This window comes from Bufo gargarizans, unplaced genomic scaffold, assembly GCF_014858855.1.
Source record: "Bufo gargarizans isolate SCDJY-AF-19 unplaced genomic scaffold, ASM1485885v1 original_scaffold_2153_pilon, whole genome shotgun sequence".
NCBI classification, from domain to species: domain Eukaryota; kingdom Metazoa; phylum Chordata; class Amphibia; order Anura; family Bufonidae; genus Bufo; species Bufo gargarizans.
This window is the reverse complement of record NW_025334665.1, coordinates 128,436-150,442: the sequence shown is the minus strand read 5'-3', so window position 1 is coordinate 150,442 and position 22,007 is coordinate 128,436. Positions and strand designations below refer to the sequence as shown.

Sequence of the window (22,007 nt, the reverse complement as noted above, 5' to 3'; positions counted from 1 at the left end):
TGCGCCCAGGAAGCTCCGACTGCTCTGGTGAAATGAGCAGTGACGCCGAAAGGCGGAGCTCTGCCCTTGGCTCGATAAGCCTCAGACACCGCCAGTTTAATGAAACGGGCAATAGCCACCTTGGAGACCGCCAAACCCTTGCGCGAACCCTCCGGAACCACAAACAGGGAGTCCGTGCGCCGAAAGGATCCGGTGACCTCCAGGTAAATCTTCAACGCCCTGACCACATCCAGACGGTGCAGTTCCCGTTCTCTGGGGTGGGAAGGAGAGGGACAGAGCGACGGAAGGACGATGTCCTCATTGATATGAAAGGCGGAGACCACCTTTGGCAGGAAGGACGGGACAGGCCGAAGCACAACCTTATCCTGGTGGAAGATCAGGAAAGGTTCGGAGCAAGAAAGAGCCGCTAACTCCGACACCCGTCGGAGAGACGTGATGGCCACAAGAAAGATGACCTTGCAGGACAGAAGGCGAAGGGAGACCTCCCGTAAAGGCTCGAAGGGGGCTGATTGGAGCGCCGAGAGCACCACATTCAGGTCCCAGGATGGAACTGGAGGGCGGTACGGCGGAACAGAGTGAGCCACCCCTTGTAAGAAGGTCTTAATTGGCCCTAGAGGGGCCAGGGGACGCTGGAGAAGAATAGACAGCGCCGAAATCTGCCCCTTCAGAGAACTGAGGCTCAGCCCCAGATCCAGACCCGACTGGAGGAAGGACAGGATCGTGGGAAGAGAAAACCGGAGAGGTGGGATGCTCCGGGACTCACAGAACCCCAGATAGGACCTCCAAACCCGATAGTAGATCCTAGAGGATACGAGCTTACGAGCACGGATCATGGTGCAGACTACGTCCGTGGAGAAACCCTGTCGCGTTAAGACGGCGGTCTCAACAGTCACGCCGTCAAACGTAGCGAGCCTAAATGGTCGTGGAAGATCGGTCCCTGAGAGAGAAGGTCTTCCCTGGAGGGCAGTGGCCACGGTGCATCTGCCAACAGCAACATTAGGTCGGCGTACCAAGACCGGCGGGGCCAATCCGGGGCGATTAGAATCGCGGGAACGCCCTCTGCCGCGATCCTCCGAAGAACCCGTGGCAGGAGGGGAAAAGGAGGAAAGGCGTACAGAAGGGAGAATTCGCGCCACGGAAGGACGAGCGCGTCGGCGCCGTACGCCTTCGGGTCCCGTGCCCTGGCCAGGTATCGGGGGACCTTGTGGTTGAATTTGGAAGCCATGAGGTCCACGTCGGGGCGTCCCCAGCGAAGACAAAGGGCTTCGAACACCTCTGGGTGCAGGGACCATTCTCCCGGGTCGATGGTGGACCGGCTGAGGAAATCCGCCGCCCAGTTGTCCACCCCCGGGATGTAAATCGCGGATAAGGCCGGCACGTGCGTCTACGCCCAGAGGAGAATGAGGGTCACCTCTTGCATCGCTGCAGCGCTGCGAGTGCCTCCCTGATGGTTTATGTATGCCACAGCCGTGGCATTGTCCGATTGGATCCGAACAGGGTGGCCCCTCAGTAGATGGGTCCAGTGTCTGAGAGACAGAAGAATCGCCCTCAGTTCCAGAATATTGATTGGAAGTCTGGAAGTCTCCGATAGAGACCAAACGCCCTGGACGGACCGGGGAGGGAAAACCCCCCCCCCCCCCACCCCCGTAAGCTGGCATCGGTGGTAATCACCAGCCAGTTCAGTGGGAGGAAGGACCTCCCCCGTAGAGGGATATGCAACCACCAGCTGAGGGAAGCCCGAGCCAGGGGAGGCAGAAGAAAGGTCCTGTCCAGACTCCTCGGTGATTTGTCCCAGGCCGACAGAATTGCCCTCTGAAAGGTGCGGGATCGGAATTGCGCGAACGGCACCGCTTCGAAACAGGCAACCATCTTCCCCAACAACCGCATGCTGGATCTGAGGGAAGGGCGGTGATGACGGAGGAGACCGCGAACCGACCCGCAAAGGGCCAGACGCTTGTCCGACGGGAGGCGGACCTCCGCCAACTCCGTATCCAGGAGCATCCCCAGGAAGATCAGCCGTCTGGAGGGGGTAAGGGAAGACTTGGGGTGGTTGATGATCCAACCGAACCGCGTCAGGGTCTCCAGAGTGAGTTCCACACTGCCGGATGCCTGAGAGAAGGAGGGTGCCTTGACCAAGATGTCGTCCAAGTAAGGGAGAAGAAAAACACTTCTTGAACGCAGAAGGGCCAAGACAGGGGCCAGGACCTTGGTGAATACTCGAGGAGCCGTCGCCAGACCAAAGGGAAGGGCGACGAATTGGAAGTGATCGTCCCCCACCGCGAAGCGCAGGAAGCGGTGATGACATGGAGCAACCGGAACGTGGAGATATGCATCCTGAACGTCGATCGAGGCCATGAAATCCCCTCTTTCCAGGGAGGCCACTGCGGACCTGAGAGACTCCATCCGGAATCTCTGCAATTGGAGAAAACGGTTCAGGCGCTTTAGGTCGCACTGAGCCTTCCTTCTTGGGAACCACAAAGAGGTTCGAGTAGAACCCCCTGAACCTTTCCGTCGGAGGCACGGGGGCGACGACACCCTTGTCCATTAGAGAGCGAATGGCCGCGAAGAAGGCGGCCGCTCGTACGGGATCCCGCGGAGGACGGGACCGGAAGAAACGGTCTGGCGGAAAGGACGCAAATTCGATCTTGTATCCGCAAGATACAATCTCGAGCGCCCATGCGTCTGAGATGTGGGCCCGCCATACGTTTCTGAACAGTAGAAGGCGGCCCCCCACCCGGGTGGGTGGGGGCGCACCTTCAGGCAGAGGGCTGCTGGCCTGTGGGAGCCCGTGTGGGCTGGGGCTTGCGCCAGGTAGATTGCGTCCGAAAAAACGGCTTCTTGCGTCTATCCTGGGCTGGGCCAGAGGAAGAAGAACTGGCCGCGGGTCTAGACCCGGTGGGCTTGCGAAAAGACCGAAAACGAGACGAACCAGCGCGACCACGGGGGGCGCCCCTCGGCCTGGACTGGGGGAGGTGAGTACTCTTCCCACCCGTGGCCTCAGATATAAGTTCGTCCAGACGGGTTCCGAACAAGCGGGAACCCGTGAATGGTAGGCCGGCCAAAGAGCGTTTGGAAGCGGCGTCCGCCGTCCAAACCTTCAGCCAGAGTTCCCTCCTGACAGAAACTGCCAGGGCAGAGGAACGGGCAATGAGGGCACCCGCATCAAGAGAGGCCTCACAGACAAATTTTCCGGCCTGGACAATTAGTTGGGCTAAGGAACGGAGGTCCTGTAGGGGGACGTCCGACCCTAACTCCTGTTCCAGTTGCAAATCCCATTCAGAGACCGCTTTACCAGCCCAGGCGGAGGCAAAGACCGGTCTAAGGGCCGAACCAGAGGCAGTAAATATGGCCTTGGAGAGGGATTCCGTACGATGGTCCTCAGCAGACTGGAGGGAAGATCCGTCTTGTACAGGAATAGTAGTGCTTTTGGACAGGCGAGCCACGGGAGGATCAACCTTAGGCGGGGACGTCCACGTGGTCACAGAATCCGCTGGAAAGGGATAACAAATGTCCAGCTTTTTGGGTGTAACAAAGCGGACGTTAGGCCGGGTCCAAGCCTTGGACACCACAGAAGAAAAATCAGCGTGGATGGGAAAGACCTTGGAGGCCTGTCTGGGGCGGAGAAAGGACACGCCGGCCTGTTCAGAGCTGGGGGGGTCATCGTGTATGTAAAAGGTATCACGGATGCTAGTGATAAGATGCCCCACCGCGGACGCCAATTTGGACGGAAGCTCTGAGTCCATGTCCACGTCCGAATCCGCCAGTTCTCCCTCAGAAGGCGTATCCCTTTGAGAGGATAGGCTTGACTGAGCTCGCACGCATGGCGGAGAGAGCGAAGCATCTGGAGAAGATGTGCGCTCAACCCTTGAACGTTTCTGAATATGCCGGGCCCTGGAAGATTCGCTGGGAGGCAGGGAACCAGTGGGGGCGGCAGAAACTGTAGTCCCAGCGGGTGCGACAGGGATTGTGGCAGCCTGCGGGAGAGGCGGTCTATCCACGAGACGGCCCACTACGTGTGTAAGGCTTTCCACCGCCTGAGACAGAGACCTAGCCCAGTCAGGGGGTTCAGAGGCACCGGGGGGCGCAGCAGAAAGCGGGCCCTGCACCGGGGCCTGAAATGCAAGGCAATGCGGCTCAGATTGCCCACGCGGAAAGAGTTCCTTACAGGCGGTACAGGCATGGTACCAGGGTTTGGGGGCACCCGTGGGATCTGACATGCTGAAAAGTGGTCGTACCCCAATACAGAGACCACAAGGGATATAGCAGCTATGACCAGGAGGGTTAGGAGAGGGTTAACTGTCCTACCAGTGCCTCAGAAGAACGTCAGGAGTAGAGAAGGATCAGCAGCAGCTGCAGCAGCAGCTGCAGCAGGGAGCAGCAAACAGCAGAGAGCCTGCAGATAGCGCCCACAGAAGCCGAGCGATGCACCAGGTGCTCAGAGTCCCCCACGTGTCCCAGCTTCCTGACTAGGAGTGAGGAAGCGCGGGAAGAATTCAGCAGAAGCGCGGGGAACAAGCTCCGCCCCCTCCAGCGCTTGAAATGTCTCCTGTGAAGGAGAACCTAACTCCGCCCCCAAAATGACGCGCGTGCGCGTAAGCCACGCCCCCTGCTGCCGAAAAAACTCGCAGGGCTAAGAAGAAGCCGGATGCCGTGAAATAAAGGGCCCACAGGCCCCAAGAGTGCGGCGATTCTTCCCAGGTGGGTGACCTTCTGCCACCATTGTCCCCTGCCCCGCCGATCCCGATATGGCCATGTCGGGCATAAGCCCCGCCCCCCGTTCGGAACGGAGCGGGCGGCGGCGGGAGGGAGAGAGGAAGAGATCAGCAGTCTTGAAGAGTAGTCTGAAAATGGGGGAAAAACGGCGTGGGGGTGCAGGATACACGGAGGGGAGCTGGGGAGGGTCTGCTGGAGCGCTCAGAATGAGCGACCACGGGTGCCCCCCTTACCCAGAGGGGGAAATGCTTGCCGATAGGGACGGGGTATGGGCTGGAATAGCCATCTCACCTGTCTTCACCCTCAGTTCCTTCCAGCAGGGTCGCCCCTTCAGCTACTGGCACCGCAGTGGCAGGAAGCTGGGAGAGGGGCTTTGCGTGCGGGCGACCCCCTAGCTGGCGGGATGTAGGGGAGCCATTGCTGCCCAGATCCTCCTATTGCTTCTGTGGGGGAGGCAGCAGTGCAGATAAGTTGGCACTGGCGCAGCTCACCCCGGGAGAGCAGAGAGGCCCAATGCGTCTCTGGTATCCCTAGGAAAAAATAGAATAACAAAATTAGAAAAATAAAATAACAAGGAGAAAACAGCCCTGCAGTAGCAGGGGGTGTCTTGCCTCCTTGGACACTAAGCTAAAACTGGTAGCCTCTATCTCCAGGCTGAGGGTATAGCTGATGGAGGAGGGGCTTAACAGTTTTACTTAGTGTCACGCCTCCTAGGGAGCTGAGCTATACCCAAGGTCTGTGTCCCCCAAGGAAAATGGGCGAGAAATAAGGGTATGTCCGGGTTCAGCTCTGAACCCGGACAACCCCTTTAAGTGGGGCTGCGGGTGCAATCTGTGGCTGATTGGGGCTGGGGGGGGGGGGCGTGCAGATCTGAGGCTAATGGAAGCTAGGGGATCTGATGGGAGGCTGATATGGGGGTCAGATGAAGAATGGGGAACTGCTTTGAAATCTGATGGAAAATATTTTTCTCTTCTTTTCCTCCTCCAAATCCTAGGTGAGTTTTACAGTCCAGTGTGTCTTATAGTCCGAAAATACGGTACATCCTGCAAAGAACTCTTGAAGAAAAAGTAATTGATTTGACTTTAACAAGTGAAAAGGTCTGTGCAACCAATGATAACTTATTCAGCAGTCAAATATGTTGTCCCTGATTAGTCACTGAAACTACTTACCCAAACCAGCACATTGACAGATAGAATACATATCCCTACGTGAAGCCTGCTTTAACTCTGGACCTTTATGCTCCTCATCTTGTTCAGCAGCCTCTGCTCCTATAACGTAATGCAAAGAAAACAATTGAGGGCAGGCACAGATACAGGACATTCTGCAGTTTGCACCTAAGCTGAAAGGTTTCAGGTCCTGAGCTGTAGAGGATACCCTGGGGAAAGAGGGGTAATAGTGATGGCTGCCATTTTGGAAGCTATGAGTTTAGCATTCTTTTAATAGGCACCCATGGGCAGCAGGGAGCTTCTACATGAGTACTGCAGTAAGCAATGAGCAGTTTTAGTGTTTCATGTACCAATACACAAGTTACTAGCATTTCAGAAATTGACAAAGTGAACAATCCCTTTAAGCTTTATAGAATACATAAAATTGACCAATATCTTATTCTATAAAGATGACAGATTTGTTACAGACAGCCCCACTCTTTGAATAAGTAAATTTGTCTGTACATAATGCAGCCATGTCATGGTAAAGATCACATTTCAAACTGTGAGACAAAACCCACAAATAATTTTAAGTCCATCTAATTGTATACTAAAATTATGGCTATTTGTGGTAAACCGTGAGCAGATTTTGCCACGCTTCGGACTCATCATCTATGAACATCCTAAAAGAATAAATTGCAGAACAATGTATCCTCCCAATTGTGCAACATGTCCTAATAAATGGAAATAATAGTGCTCTGTACATTTTCTTCTATTAGAAATTGCAAACCTTCCTCTTCACCCTCCTCAGGGATGCGCTTCAGTTTCTTCTGGCTGGACTTGGCTGCATTCTGCATTTTCGGAATATCCCTTCCATAGTACAGCAAAAAGTGATTATAAACATCCCTCAGTTCATCCATTGACCGGACGTCTTTCAGTCTGCGTAAGTAAAGCAAGTTATTTAAGTTTACTTCACAAATAAATATTTGAAGTTGCTTAAACACATTGAATAATTAAAAAATAAATAAATTACCTCTCCATGTCCGTGGTATCCAAAGGTCTTACTTCATCTGCAAGTGGCTTGTCAGGATCAGCTGAGATCTGCTCATACTGATAGGCCTGCATCTTCTGAAACAGGCGCATCAGATTTTGCTTCCTCATCCTGAGTTGGGTCCACTGTGGAGCAATTTAAAAAAAAAATGTTTAATAAATCAAAATTTTCTTTAATCAGGACAACAACAAAAAAAACAACTGGGTAAAAAAAAAAAAAAAAACTAGAAATGTATGAGCTACAGGATGTTAACAGGGGTCTTTGCATAACCGGACACTGTACAATTATTGCTGCCGCTGTCACGCTGGGGGAAGGCAACACCCAACTGTCAATTAATTAATATTTATAGCAGGAATAACATTGGAATGATACAAAGAAATACGAGAACAGGCATTCCACAGGGGTCCCGTATAGCCCCATTTGAATGGGATGACTGTCATGTACAGTGCTGCACCATTTAACTCTATGGGACTACCAGAGATAGTCAAGTACCATAGTGTTACCTTTGGTAGTCCCACAGAGTTTAATGGAGCAGCAATAGACATGCGGGACCACTGCTTCATTCAAATATGAGAACACAGAACCCCCTGCTCTCTCTGCATTGCCGTGCTCTCTACACTTTGACAGAACCTGGCAGTTTAAACGTCATCACTCCAGGCCCTTTAAAAGGCACTAGGACATTAACAAAGTAGAAATCATTCCCTTAAAGGGGTTGTTTCCAAGTCTTGAAGATAACTGATGGCTGGGAGTCCGACCACTGAGGCCCCCACGACTTTCCGGCCGTCCCACAAATAATAAATAGTGAGGCCGGAGCGCATGGGTGGCCTGCTGCTCCAACAGGTAGGGAAAACGGGGTCTCCATTCTCAACTATCGGACCCCCAGAGATCAATTATCGTTATCATGTGGGTAAGGGATAACTTCTATATTTGGTACAACCCCTTTAATCTAATTCTTTATAAGAAATTAGATTTACCTTTTCATCCCACTGCCAGACGCGCCATAAGTCATTGATGTTTAGCTCCGGTTCCACATACTCTTTTCTATAAAATGCAATAAAGGGCACCTGGAATACAGAATGATTAAGAACAGGATTCCATTAATCAAGCAGAACAATTGAGATATTTAAGTGCATTTAGGTCAATCAGCTTCAGATTTTCTGATACGTCTGCTCAAATCATCACATACCTCAAAGTGCTGATTTCTCATGAAATTCAAAGCCTCTCGGATTTTCTGTATAGTGCTTGGTCCTTTGCGACCGAAGTTGCTGCCAACTTGACCACGTTCCAAGTAATCACAGCTTTCCTGTTAAGGGAAGGTAGTACATCTGTTACTGTGAGGTTTTCAATTAATTTATGACAGCCTGTGACTATAAATCATTAACATTTAAAGTCATTTAGTTCTATTGCTTGGCTCATTAATTTTGAATGAATAATTTGGTTGTCGTTTGTGTTCATACCACAAGCCCAACACAAATTTATTACGCCTATCTGGTGTTGAATGCATGGGGCTGGATGCTATCAGAGTGGGCTGCAGGAGATAAGTACATTAGAGTGAGTCTGTTATGTACACTGACAATTATCAGAACAAACATTAAAGGGATTTTTGTTGCCTGAACCATGGGGTTGGTATCTAACACTGACCATGGTTCGGTCAGCAAGGATCTCCTGATAAGTACCCTTAAGAGGGGTTCTCCATTTTGGACAATCACTACATTTGACAATAAGGTTATGTCAAAGTGTCTCATCATTAAGCTGTTTATCTGAGGGAAAAGCCTGCAGTGCAATCACGGGAAAGTAAGCATTACACAGTGTCCATTCAAGTTAATGGGTTGTCAGGGTAATGAAGGACAGGTCCATCAGGGCAAGAGATGCTCTTTTTATTTGCTCTACACTCTGGCGGAGTGAGGATCCCTTCCTCTATTCACTGAGCATTCACGAATAGTGTACATAATACCTAAAACGTAGACCACCCTTTTTAAATATGTAAATGATTAAAACCAAAATTAGGAGATTAGACAAAAATATGTACATGTTTATAAAAGATTATGGAAATACATAAAAAGCACTGAACATGTAAAATTGAGGGTATAAAGGATCTCCTAGGGGCCATGGCGTGTACCAGACGCATCTGGCGGCAGTGCAGTAGTAAATTCCCTCTGGAGTCCACTCATTCCGCCATGACCTCCTTCCTATATCACCCCACGCTTCCCGCTAGTCTCGTCACGTCCACAACGAGACCGTGGTTTCAACGGGGGCTGTTCCGGTTCGCTGACATTGTGGACCCCTTCACTAGGGTCCTCCTACCGTTCACTACCTTGCAGGCCAAATATTTTTTAAATCAAGATAGCAGGCCAAATATGATCTCCCACCTTCCTCCAACTTTTTCTACATCCAGATTAGGCACTTTGCCCAGTCCATCTTTTCGGTGGTTACGGTTTCCCTTCTGACCTCCTTTGAGCGCATATGCAGGGACGGGGTACATGCGAAAGGTTTAATTTCTGAGATTTACGCTATATTGCTGACTCCCTGACCGGGCCCAAAGGCATTCCTACATGGTGAAGTGGGAGGAGTACTTAGGGAGGGTCTTACCGACTCGCTCTGACACCTTATATGGAGGAGGGCAGCGAAATCATCTATGTCGGTACTTCATCAGGAGAACCAATATAAGATCTTAATGTGTACTGGTATCACACTCCTGACCTCCTCCATAGAATGAATCCGGTTGTTCCGGGTGATTGTTGGAGATGTGGCTTACATAGGGGTACATTGCCTCACATTTTCTGGGATTGTCCCAAGATAGGCCCTTACTGGTCTGAAGTAGGCGCTCTCCTGACCGACATTTTTGGGACCGAAATCCGACCGGAACCTGTGTCCTTCCTGCTTAATGTGGTCCTCAAACAAGTAAAAAAACACGCACTCAAGCTGCTGCTACTACTGATACTAACAGCAGCTCGTTGTCTAGTTTCCAGATCATGGAAAAGCCCCGACCCACCACGGGTCTCTGACTTGTATGCCAGGGTAATGGTGGTCTGAACAATGGAGTATTCCACTGCTATGTATCAGGACAAAATGGCACTCTTCAACGCCATATGGGACACTTATTAGGCTAATAGGCAACCTTGAGGAATCATGGTGAAGGGTTTGCTTCCCCCCCCCCCCCCCCTCTCTGTCTTTGTTTGTGTCGTTTGTCATGTCTGTTGGCCATTTGTTTAAGATATTTTGCACAGCAGTTTTTGTTTTCTTCTTAGACTGGTTAGAGATGGACACAATCTCAGTTGGATCAATTCAATGCTTTATTTTTGTCTGGCCTTCAATGCTCCGTCACTGAATATTGTCAAGTGTTACATATGCTCATCTAATATGTATGTGATGTGTTTTGTGTATTGCTCCTCCTTGGAACTTCTGTGCACTTTGACATTGTAAGAGTGTATTCACGTTTTTTGTTTTATATACCATAATAAACATACAATTATATATAAAAAAAAAAAATTAAAAAAAGAATTGCTTATTTCTTAAGTTGGCCTGCCACCTACTGGCCAAAATAAGAATTGCCGCTTAAATGCCCTGGGTCTCTTCAGCTAGACTAAGTGCATTTAAATCAATTACCGGCAGGCATCCTCATTGGCTGCAGAAGATTTTTCACCCTTTCGATGCCGTGATCTCACTTGATCACTGCATCTAAACAATTTAATGACCGCAATTGCCATTTATGTCGGTCACGGTCATTAGCCGCGGGTCTCTGCTGTTTGAAATAGCGGAGATCTGCCAGCCATGATGCCCACTGCATGCGCCATGTTTGTACTTCGCTACAGCGCCATAGGTGGGAGGGGAGGGGCAGGCACCCCACAACCACCCCGATCAGAAGTCAACACAGGAGCTACAGAGTACCGTCAGTACTGCAGTAAGCAGCGCTTTCCACTGCTGGGCTGCAATGATGAGAGCTGTCCACTACAATGCTGACAGTGCTCTGTAGCTCCGGAGCCAACTTACCACAGAAAAGCTGAAATGTTGGGGGGGTTGAATGGAGGATATGTCCTGAGGAGAGGTCAACATTTAAAAGCTTTAAAAAGTGGTTTGTTAACAGTATTACAAACTACCTGTTGAGAAATAGTTAGCGTTGAAAATGCATTCCTGTAGATCCAGTCAGCCTCTTCCTCCAGTTCATCATCTTCAGCAGATTTAACTGGTATTGTCCTCAACTGAATAAAATTTTAAGAAAAATGTTGATTTCCACACTATTACAATCAAATTGAAAATGGTGAACTATTAACAGAATTGAAGGCGGCCAATATAGAAATGAATCACTGGCACAACTAATCTGCTGTTTTATAGCCAATTTACCTGGAATCTCTCCGGCAGATCTGTGGTCCGGATCTCGTTATCTTGGTCAGTTAAGTGACTGCTCTCTAGTTCACTTGGCTCATAGATTTCAAAGATGCTGCGTCTGCTTACACGCTTCTTAGCGGTTTTCTTGGGTCTGACACGAGTTTCTCCCTCTGCATCTTCATCCTCATATTCATACTCTTCCATTTCCTCATCATCTTCATTGTATTTTTCAAACTCTTCATAATCAAAATCTACACCGAAGATCTCCTGAGCTTCCTGCAATGCACTGAAAGAAAATTAAAATGCCATGAGCAAATATCATTATACAAAGAGAAAACCAAATAAAAAACCATGTAGGAATCCCTCAACCCTGCCATAGTGAAGCATTTTTAAATCTTATTACGTACGCATCAGCATATCCTGGGAGCTTTTTCCTCCATTTGGGTTTTTTCAATGGCTGTCCATCATCGTCAACAATGAAATCATCAATGTCTGCAATGCACAAAAGGATGAGTTCCTGTTCTGGTGTCTGATTTCATATTCAACCTAACAAAACACTGATAGAAATGCTTACCAGATTCCTCTTCCTCCTCCTCTTCATCATCTTCAGCAGCCATAACTGGCTGTTCACCTAAGTCATGTCTATCCTCGTCCTCACCATCCTGGAAGATTTCCTCCGCAATGGCTTCTTTTTCATGCTCCTCTTTTCCAGCATCTTCCTCGTCGTCTTCATCGTCTGACATTTTTTTCACTCGCCTGAACTTTTGCTGTATTGGGAAATGGAAAAATATGTGCATACAAATATTGCTTGCCAATTCAAGTAATACAATGCATTTACCCCTCTAAAAACTTTGCACAAACCCTTTAAAAGCTCCAAATAGCCACTCAGGCTACTACATGGGAAACATAGGGGGAGATTTATCAAAGTGGCATAAAGTAGAACTGGCTTAGGCTACTTTCACACTAGCGTTCGATCGGATCCGTTCAGAACGGATCCGTCTGCATTATATTGTCAAAAAATGTCTAAGTGTGAAATTAGCCTGAACGGATCCGTCCAGACTTTTACATTGAAAGTCAATGGGGAACGGATCAGTTTGAAGATTGAGCCATAGTGTGTCATCTTCAAATGGATCCGTCCCCATTGACTTACATTGTAAGTCTGGACGGATCCGCACGCCTCCGCACGGCCAGGCGGACACCCGAACGCTGCAAGCAGCGTTCAGGTGTCCGCCTGCTGAGCAGGAGCGGAGGCTGAACGCCGCCAGACTGATGCATTCTGAGCGGATCCGCGTCCACTCAGAATGCATTGGGGCTGGACGGAAGCGTTCGGGTCCGCTTGTGAGCCCCTTCAAACGGAGCTCACAAGCGGACAGCCGAACGCTAGTGTGAAAGTAGCCTTAGTTGCACATCACAAAGGAGCTGTGAAAAATGAAAGGTGGAATCTGATTGGTTGCTATGGGCAACTAAGCCAGTTCTACTTTACACCACTTTGATAAATCTCCCCCATTGTATTTCACATGCTAGCCCATAATCCCTCATACAACACAAACTAGGGGTTGTCATTTCCAGCAGAACACGCTGCTCTAGAAATATGGCAGCAATAAAAATGAACAACATAGATTTACTTACACGTTTTACTTTAACACCCAAGTTTTCTTCAATGAGATCAAAATCATCGTCTTCTAGTCTGTCATCAAATGCTGCAAATGGAATAGAAAAAAAATGCAACTTAAAACGGTTTCCCAGGAAATCAATATTAGTGACTTATCGTCATCAATATCTGACCGGAGGGAGTCTGAGTCCTGGCACCTCCACTGATCAGCCCATAGTGCATGGACAAGTGATGCGGCCTCTATTTATTATACCAATCACATCACCATACGATCTAGGGAGCCTGTGTTTGGTATTACAGCTCAAAGCCATTCACTTGAATGAACTAAGCTGCGCAGAGGCCAAGAAACTGATGGATGGCTGGCTGGCTGCACTGCGGCCACTTCCAATAGCTAATCAATGGGAGTGCCAGGAGTTGGATGCCCACAATCTAATACTGATGACCCATAATTTATTAATATTTAAAAAGTCACTGAACATCAGACAACTTGTCTATCAGACAGCCAATGTGCTGAAGCATACATCACTTTAGTTTAAGATTACGCTGTCTTACTCCTCTAATACTAAGTGTTGGCCACGAGGGTGCTGTCCACTTCCTGTTAGGGGAAATCTGTCTCTAGCAGCAAAAAGACAAAATGCCAGAAGTGTAGGCATCTCCGTCTCCCACTCCAGCATGCCCACACTGTGCCCGGCAGATGCTGTAACTGGTATCTTCCTTGACCAGACCCATAACCCGCTATACAGTTCCTAAACCCAGTATCCTTTTTAGGGTCCATTCACACGTCCGAAGTGTATTGCGAACCCGCAATACACCCGGCCGGCACCCCCATAGAACAGCCTATTCTTGTCCGCAATTGCAGACAAGAATAGGACATGTTATATTTTTTTTCAGGAGCTGCGGACCGGAAGATGGGGGCCGCACTCCGGAAATGTGGATGCAGAGAGCACATGGGCTCCATTCACACGTCTGCAAGTGTGGTCCGCATCGCTTCCGCAACCCATTCATTCTGTATGGGGACGGAATGGATGCTTTCCGCATCGATTCCGTCCCCATAGAGAATGAATGGGTCCGCACCCGTTCCACACAATTGCGGAACAGATGCGGACCACACTTACAGACTTGTGAATGGAGCCTTAGCGTTTCTGCTATTTACACAGTGCCTAGCTTGAGTTCCTCGCCATCAGAATTTCTCTGGCCGATGGTTATTATCCTACTGCGATCAAAGGCCGCATACTGTACGTCACTCCACAGATAGTGATGGTAGTGTTCTTGATTTCAGACAAATAACTTTACTTTACCCCCACAAAATAACTGTGTGCGTGCCATGCAGCATCCTAATCAGCTGCTTATTTTCATTGACATGAAGGGTGGACGTTCTCTTTGAGGGATAAATCAGAATGGACAATGACTGCGGCAAGTAAGGGAATAGAAGCCCCAGTGTGTGTGCTGCTGGCTGACATCAGAGCGGTGTACACATGCCCAGAAATCTGCTGCGCAAAAAGTATGTTGCTCTTAGAAGCAAAGTAGTCAAGGTAGGACAGCTACAAGTGCTTTCTAGGACACAGCTTACTGGCAGTCCATGATTTTATGTCACAGTCACAGGAAAGTATGCTTTATGTTTCGGGCGACCCCTTTCCTGAGGTGGTAGCATCACCGAGGGTTTTGTCCCAGTTTATGCCAATTACAATCCACATCAACTATAATGCACACTTACTGCGCTTTCTGGGCTTGTGGCCAATTTCATCGTCTGAGCCTCCAGACTCACTCCCTGCTTCCTCCTCCTCCTCCTCTTCTTCCTCATCATCGTCATTGATAAAATCTTTTAAGTTTCCTTGTTCATCCTGTTCATCTGGATTTTCATCCTCCTCCTCTTCATCTGGACAAAGTGAAAAATAAAATCATATCAATAAAAATATATGCAATCAGCGATAAGGAATATGGTGTACCCTAAAGTCATAAACCAAATTCAGCATTGGATAACTTGGCCATAGCGGATTCAAAAGTGGAGGCGACTTACAAACGGATACTCTATACGGTAGAAGACTCCATTATCTACGGTAAGCCTATCTTTCAGTTTTAGGATAGTAGACAAAACTTGATTCATCTACTGGAAGAGTTAGGGACCAGGGAGAAATCAGACGGGCTTTTCAGACGCGTACTATGATCTATTCCACTTACCATCATCTTCTTGGACAAACTTTTTGTTGGATCTCTGTACCACCTCCCCATCATCATTGTATTCTTCCTCAGACTCCTCGGCTTCACTTTCCACAAAGCCTGACATGGTTCTTCTGACCACGGGTATGAAAAAGATAAGATATAGTGTTATTGTGGTTCCCACATAAACCCTGTTTTCCATTTCTAGAACAAGTGTCCCGTTTAATACAAAAACAAAGTGTCCAGTACGTTCTCCCACACCCTTAGGGCGTATTCACACTTCCATATTACATCCCTGTATTACTACCATTTTATTTCTCCACTGAAAAGAATAAAACGGTGTCAAAATATTTTAACTTGTTTACAGTTAGATTCATGAATAGGGTCTCGTTGGCGTTTTTCTGCAACTGTTGTTTTTGCTGAAAAACACCAGCTCCAGATGTTAAATGAAAGTCTCTGGTGTTTTTCCCATCTCCTTCCGTATAGGAAACAAAAAAAATACACAATCCACACAAAAAAATAAAAAATAGCAAGAGATATAGATATATATATCTATATCTCTTGCTATTTTTTATCCATATTGATTGCATTTTAGCACAGAGGTCAATGGGCTGAATTTAAAAACCTGTTCTGCTCATGTGCACATTTATTCAATTTTCTTAGTAACACTACAAACACAGCAAAAAAAAAAATCATAAATCCTTTAAAGATAGACCAAACAAAAACAGATGAAAAAAGACAACTTTAGCAAATATGGAACAAACATGCAATTCAAAACAAAAACCAACCTGTCTTGTATTTTTTCATACACAAGTATGTTCAGGAAAGCTACAGACAGCCATTATAAAGCTAGTTTGACGGATTTCACATTGGACAGGTGTGAGCAGCCTACAGTGTATGAGAATACACGCAGGCTGCAGAAGACAAAAGGGCTAAAAATTTATATTAAAACTTAAAAATGGTAAATTGGTTTAACCAAAAATATATAAAACTCCTTTAAATAGGAAATACTACAGAATCCAAATAGTACTAGATGTGTATGAGGTGCTATTTCATTGTGATTATTTATCTGATTGTTACAATGTGCAGTGTTTTGTCAGAAGACCAATATGAAACATTTCAGTTTCACATAATGAATTGAAACCACACAGCGACTGCAGCAGGGGCACAGGCAATTGCAGAACGGGAATTACTTTTTGTACCTGGTACTAATCTTTTTATAAGGGCTCGTTCACACGACCGTATGTCTTTTTCAGTGTTTTGCGGGCCATTTTCCGTCCCCCCCCCCCCCCCCAATAGTATTTCCGGTTCCGTTCCATTTTTCCGTATGGCATACACGGTATACAGTAATTACATAGAAAATAATTGGGCTTGGCACAAAATTTAAATAGATGGTTCCGCAAAAAAACGGAACGGATACGGAAGACATACGGAATACATTCCGTATGTGTTCCGTTTTTTTGGCGGAGCAATAATAGGACATGTCCTATCTTTCAACGGAAGGGAAAAACGGAAATACGTCAACGGAATGCATATGGAGTACATTCCGTATTTTTTTTGCGGAACCATTGAAACGAATGGTTCCGTATACGGACCGTAAAAAAACGTTCGAGTTAACGAGCCCTAAGACATTTTGCACCGCTTAACCCTTTCTACCCCAGAGGTTTTCTCATTTTTGTTTTGCGTTCCCTGCCTTCCTAGAGCCATAACTTTTTTATTTTGTCATTCATGTAGCCGTATGGGGGCTTTATTTTTATTTTTTTTGCTGGACTAGTTGTAGTTTCCAACATCACCATTTAATATTACATATTCTACAGGTCAGTACGAATCAGGCGATACCTTATATGTTTACGTTTTGATACTGATACAATAATGAAAATCTCGGGGGAAAAATTCAGTTTTATTTTTTCGTCGCCATATTCTAACCCCTATAACTTTTTTTTAGTTATGTGTAAGGAGCTGTGCGAGTGGGATGATCTGTACTTTTCTTGTACCATTCTGGAGTGTGTACGGCTTTTTGATCACCATTTAAATTTTTTTGTGGGAAATAAGGCGACCAAAAACAGCAAATTGGCCATTTTGACTTTTTTCCCCCCGTTGGGGAAAATATTTTTATAGCATGGGCGTTTTTCCATATGGCAATACTCATAACGTGTATCTGTAGCCATTCAAGTGATATGGTGCGCACACGGCCAGTGCCCGTATACCGCGGACCCGCTGTTTGCGGGTATGGGCCACCTACGGTCATGTGCATGAGGCCTTAACATTTTTAAAGTATACCTGCGTACACTGGCATATTTTAACCAGAGGCACCTATGTGATGGGCATATAGCAGATCTTAAAACAGTAGAGAGAATTAGAGTACTACAGTAAGGCCTCATCCACACAAACGTATTTGGTTTCAGTGTCTGTCCCATTTCGTTTTTTAGGATAGGATGTAGACCCATATATTACAATGGGTCCGTAAAAAAATGGGGACGGCACACTGTGTGCCGTCCGCATCTGTATGTCTGTTCCATAGTCCCACTAAAAAGATCAAGCATGTCCAATTCTTGTCCGTTTTGCGGACAAAGATAGGCACCGTTACAATGGATCCGCGGGAAAAAAATAAAAATAAAATAAACCAAAAATACGTCACCAGTATTTTTTTGCAGATGCATGTTTTGCAGACTGCAAAACACATACGGTCGTGTGAATGTAGCCTACCACTGCAGCCATATGTCTATAGCACATTTGACTGAAAGCAGCCATAAAAACCACACAAAATGAGCAGCTGTAATGCTGCAGAAATTGCAGCAGGTTTTCTGCTGCTTTCAACCTTTGAACTGCAAAAGCTGAAAGCCAGTGACAAACTGACATTATAATAGCACGGCGCAGCGGGAGGTGACTTGCCGCCCAGCGCCATACTATTATGTCCCACTGATCGGGCGGGTGCAGGAGCTGCGCCCGCCTGATGAGCTGCAGGGAAGCGGCTGTTCCCGTTAGCCGAACCCCTGATGTATGCGCCGACATCGGTGAAAACACTGATGCCAGTGAATTAACCCCTTCTATGCCGCAGTCAGCACTGACCGCGACATAAAAGGGGTTTGCTGCGGGTGAGGGAGCAGGCAGCCCGATGCCGTGCAGAGGCTGCCCAATGCCTTGCACGGCATCGGGACCTGCCTTCTACGGGAGCGAGGAGATCCAGCCTCAGGCTGCGTCTCCTAGGCAACCTGTTAGAGTATGACTCAGTGTCATACACTAACAGGCAATGCATTACAATACAGATGTATTGGGAAAAAAGTGTTTTTAATAAAAATAAAAAGTTTCAAGTGAAAAAAGGAAAACGCCCCTTTTCCCTCGATTTTATAATAAAAAAATTAAATAAAAAATAAAAAAAACACATTAGGTATCTCTGTGTCTGTAACGACTGGCTCTATAAATATATCACATGATCCACCCCGTCCGATAAACACCATTTAAAAAAAAAAAAAAAAAAAAGCCATTTGTCACCTTACATCACAAAGTGCAACACCAAGCGATCAAAAAGGCATATGTCCCACAAAATGGTACCATTAAAACGTCACCTCATCCTGCAAAAAATGAGCCCCTACATAAGAAAATCGCAAAAAAAAAAAAAACTATGGCTCTCACAAACATTTTTTTGTTCCAAATATGCTATTATTGTGTTAACGTGAAATTAATTTTAAAAAAAGCAGACATATTAGGTATCGCTGTGTCCATAACAACCTGCTCTATAAAAATACCACATGACCTAACCCCTCAGGTGAACATAAAAAAAGTGCCAAAAGCCATTTTTTGTCATCTTACATAACAAAGCGATCAAAAAGGCGTATGCCCCCCCAAAATAGTACCAAACAGTCATCTCATCCAGAAAAAAAAAAACCTAAGATAATCGGTCAAAAAATAAAAAAGCTATTATTGTAAAACTTAAATAAGAAAAAGTATACACATTAGGTATTGCCACGTCCGTAACGATCTGCTCTATAAAAATATCACATGACCTAACCCCTCAGGTGAACGCTGGAAAAATAAAAACTGTGCCAAAATTACCAATTTTTTGGTCACCTTGCCCCATAAAGTGTAATAATGAATGATCAAAAAATCATATGTATCCAAAAATGGTACCAATAAAAACGTTAACTCTTCCTGCAAATAATAAATATATATAATATATATAATATATATATATATATATATATATATATATATATGGCTTTCAGAAAATGCAGGCACAAAAACACAATGCTTTATTATGTAAAACTGAAACAAAGTAGACACATTTTATCATTGTGTCCATAACAACCTGCTCTATAAAAATAGCACATGATCTACCCTGTTGGATGAATGTTCTAAAAATTAAAAACTGTGCCAAAACAGCCATTTTTTGGTTCCTTGCCTCACAACAAAATGCAATATAGAGCAATAAAAAAAGTCATATATACCCAAAATAGTACCAATAAAACTGGCACCTTATCCCCTCGTTTCCAAAATGGGGGTCACTTTTTGGGGGTTTCTACTGTAAGGGTGCATCGGGGGGGCTTCAAATGGGACATGGCATCTAAAAACCAGTCCAGCAAAATCTGCCTTCCAAAAACCATATGGCGTTCCTTTCCTTCACATGTGGGTGTTTCTGTAAACCGCAGAATCAGGGTAATAAATATTGAGTTTTGTTTGGCTGGTAACCCTCTATGTCATAAAAAAAGGTGAAATATATTGACTCAAATTTATGACTATCATGAAGTACAATGTGTCACGAGAAAACAATCTCAGAATGGCTTGGGTATATAAGTGTTCCAAAGTTATTACCACATAAAGTGACATGTCAGATTTGCAAATGGCCTGGACAGAAGGGCGAAAAGTGGCTCGGGGTAAAAAGGGTTAAACCCTCCTGCACTAGTCCGTTTATTCTGCAGGTTCTCTCAGGGTGTAGATGAGATTTCTGAAATGTCACCTACTTTACAGTAGATTTTCTGCATGCAATTCCAATGCCAAAAACCTGCAGTGTTTACACCACATGTGGCTGTACCATACAAGAGCATTTCTGCCAAGGATGATACAGCATGGGGACAGGCGCCTGTTAAATACCATCTTCATGTGTCAGTCATCATGAGTGACAGTTTTCATTGTTCAGCGGCACATCCTGTTCACATAGTGATGCGATTAATGGTATGGTTCACACAGTGCAGCGAACAGGGATTAATGTTCATTCCAAAATATCAGCATGTTGCATTCACACCCTCCCTGACGGCGACTGACCCGTGTTTGTCTGGCCGAAACCCAGCATTTAAGCCAGAAAGTGTCCGGATTACCGCCAGACTTCATTACAGTCCATGGGGATTTGGCGGCAAACTAGAGAATCCAGCATTGCCGGATCCAGTGAGCTCTGGCAAGCTGTTCTTGGCCGGAAAAGCCTGCCGGAAACATTTATCAGAGATCTGAACGATGCCCAAGGCCTGCTTCACATATATTAGGCTACTTTCACACCAGGGTTTTTGCCTGATCCGTCAGGGTTCAGCAAAAACGCTTCCGTTACTGCATTCGTCCTGAACGGATCCGGTTGTATTACCTTTAACATAGCCAAAACGGATCCATCATGAACTCCATTGAAAGTCAATGAGGACGGATCAATTTTCTATTGTGTCAGAGAAAACTGATCTGTCCCCAATGACTTGCATTGTGGGTCCATGCTGGATCTGTTTTGCTCCACATCCCATGACTCTCCGATATGGGAATGCAACCAAACAGAACAGAATGCATTTTGGAACATTTCCTTCTGTTCAGTCACATTTTGTCTCCATTGACAATGAATGGGGACAAAACTGAAGCATTTTTCTCTGGTATTGAGATCCTCAAGTGTGAAAGTAGCCTAAGGCTCCATTCACACGTTCGCAAATGTGTCAGCATCCGTTCCACAAAATTGCGGAAAGGGTGCGGACCCATTCATTCTCTGCAGGGACGGCATGGATGCGGACAGCACACAGAGATTCAGCAGGAAAGATGACACAAACTCCAGAGTGTGGAGCGCCTGCTCCCGAGGAGGAGACGGGGCCGGACAAAATAAAGGGATAATAATCTCATTTAGATGAAATGCCGAAACCACCTTCGGAAGGAAGGACTGAACAGGGTGAAGGACAACCTTAGGCCTATTGTACACGGCCATTTTTTCCCCCCGCTTACTGGCCGTTTTTTGCGTTCCGTATACGGAACCATTCATTTCAATGGTTCCGCAAAAAAAAACTGAATGTACTCCGTATGCATTCCGTTTCCGTATTTCCGTTCCGTTTTAACATAGAACATGTCCTATAATTGCCCGCAAATCACGGTCCGTGGCTCCATTCAAGTCAATGGATCCGCAAAAAAACAAAAAACGGAACACATACGGAAATGCATCCGTATGTCTTCCGCTTCCGTTCCGTTTTTTCCTGAACCATCTATTGAAAATGTTATGGCCAGCCCAATTTTATCTATGTAATTACTGTATATGCCATATGGAAAAACGGAACAGAAACGGAAACACAACGGAAACAAAAAACGGAACAACGGATCCATGAAAAACGGACCGCAAAAACACTGAAAAAGCCATACGGTCGTGTGCAATAGGCCTTATCCTGATGAAGGATCAGGAACGGAGACCGACAAGACAGAACCGCTAGCTCCGAAACCCTCCCGATCAAAGTGATCGCCACAAAGAATGCCACCTTGTAAGAAAGGTACAGAAGAGACACCTGCTGCAAAATCAAGGACTCCTGGTGCTACCCTGGTGATTGAGGCACGCCACTGCCGTGGAGCTGTCGGACTGCACCCAAACCGGACATCCCCTGAGCCGGTCAGTCCAATGCCGCAGAGAGAGAGAGACGAATCCAACGGAGCGGAAGGAATGAGTGGCCTGACGACAGCATCGGAGACACCAAATAAAAATAATTTAACTCACCTTAGTCCACTTGCTCGCGTAGCCGGCATCTCCTTCTGTCTTCATCTTAGCTTTTTGTAGCAACAGGAC

At 46.5% G+C, this 22,007-nt stretch overlaps 1 protein-coding gene across 1 annotated transcript in view; it reads right to left on the bottom strand.

Annotated features, from left to right (window-relative positions):
• LOC122924036 (transcription elongation factor SPT6-like) overlaps window positions 1-22,007 on the bottom strand; it is a 55,830-nt gene that overhangs the window by 29,865 nt on the left and 3,958 nt on the right. The window contains exons 2-13 of the mRNA XM_044274952.1: window positions 15,026-15,138; window positions 14,562-14,723; window positions 12,865-12,935; window positions 11,810-12,002; window positions 11,643-11,727; window positions 11,251-11,521; window positions 11,007-11,108; window positions 8,096-8,212; window positions 7,884-7,973; window positions 6,892-7,034; window positions 6,649-6,797; window positions 5,883-5,981 (exon numbers count right to left, since the gene is read on the bottom strand). Coding sequence (XP_044130887.1) covers window positions 5,883-5,981; window positions 6,649-6,797; window positions 6,892-7,034; window positions 7,884-7,973; window positions 8,096-8,212; window positions 11,007-11,108; window positions 11,251-11,521; window positions 11,643-11,727; window positions 11,810-12,002; window positions 12,865-12,935; window positions 14,562-14,723; window positions 15,026-15,131 — 1,588 coding nt within the window. The 5' untranslated portion in view covers window positions 15,132-15,138. The remainder of the gene's footprint in view (window positions 1-5,882; window positions 5,982-6,648; window positions 6,798-6,891; window positions 7,035-7,883; window positions 7,974-8,095; window positions 8,213-11,006; window positions 11,109-11,250; window positions 11,522-11,642; window positions 11,728-11,809; window positions 12,003-12,864; window positions 12,936-14,561; window positions 14,724-15,025; window positions 15,139-22,007) is intronic.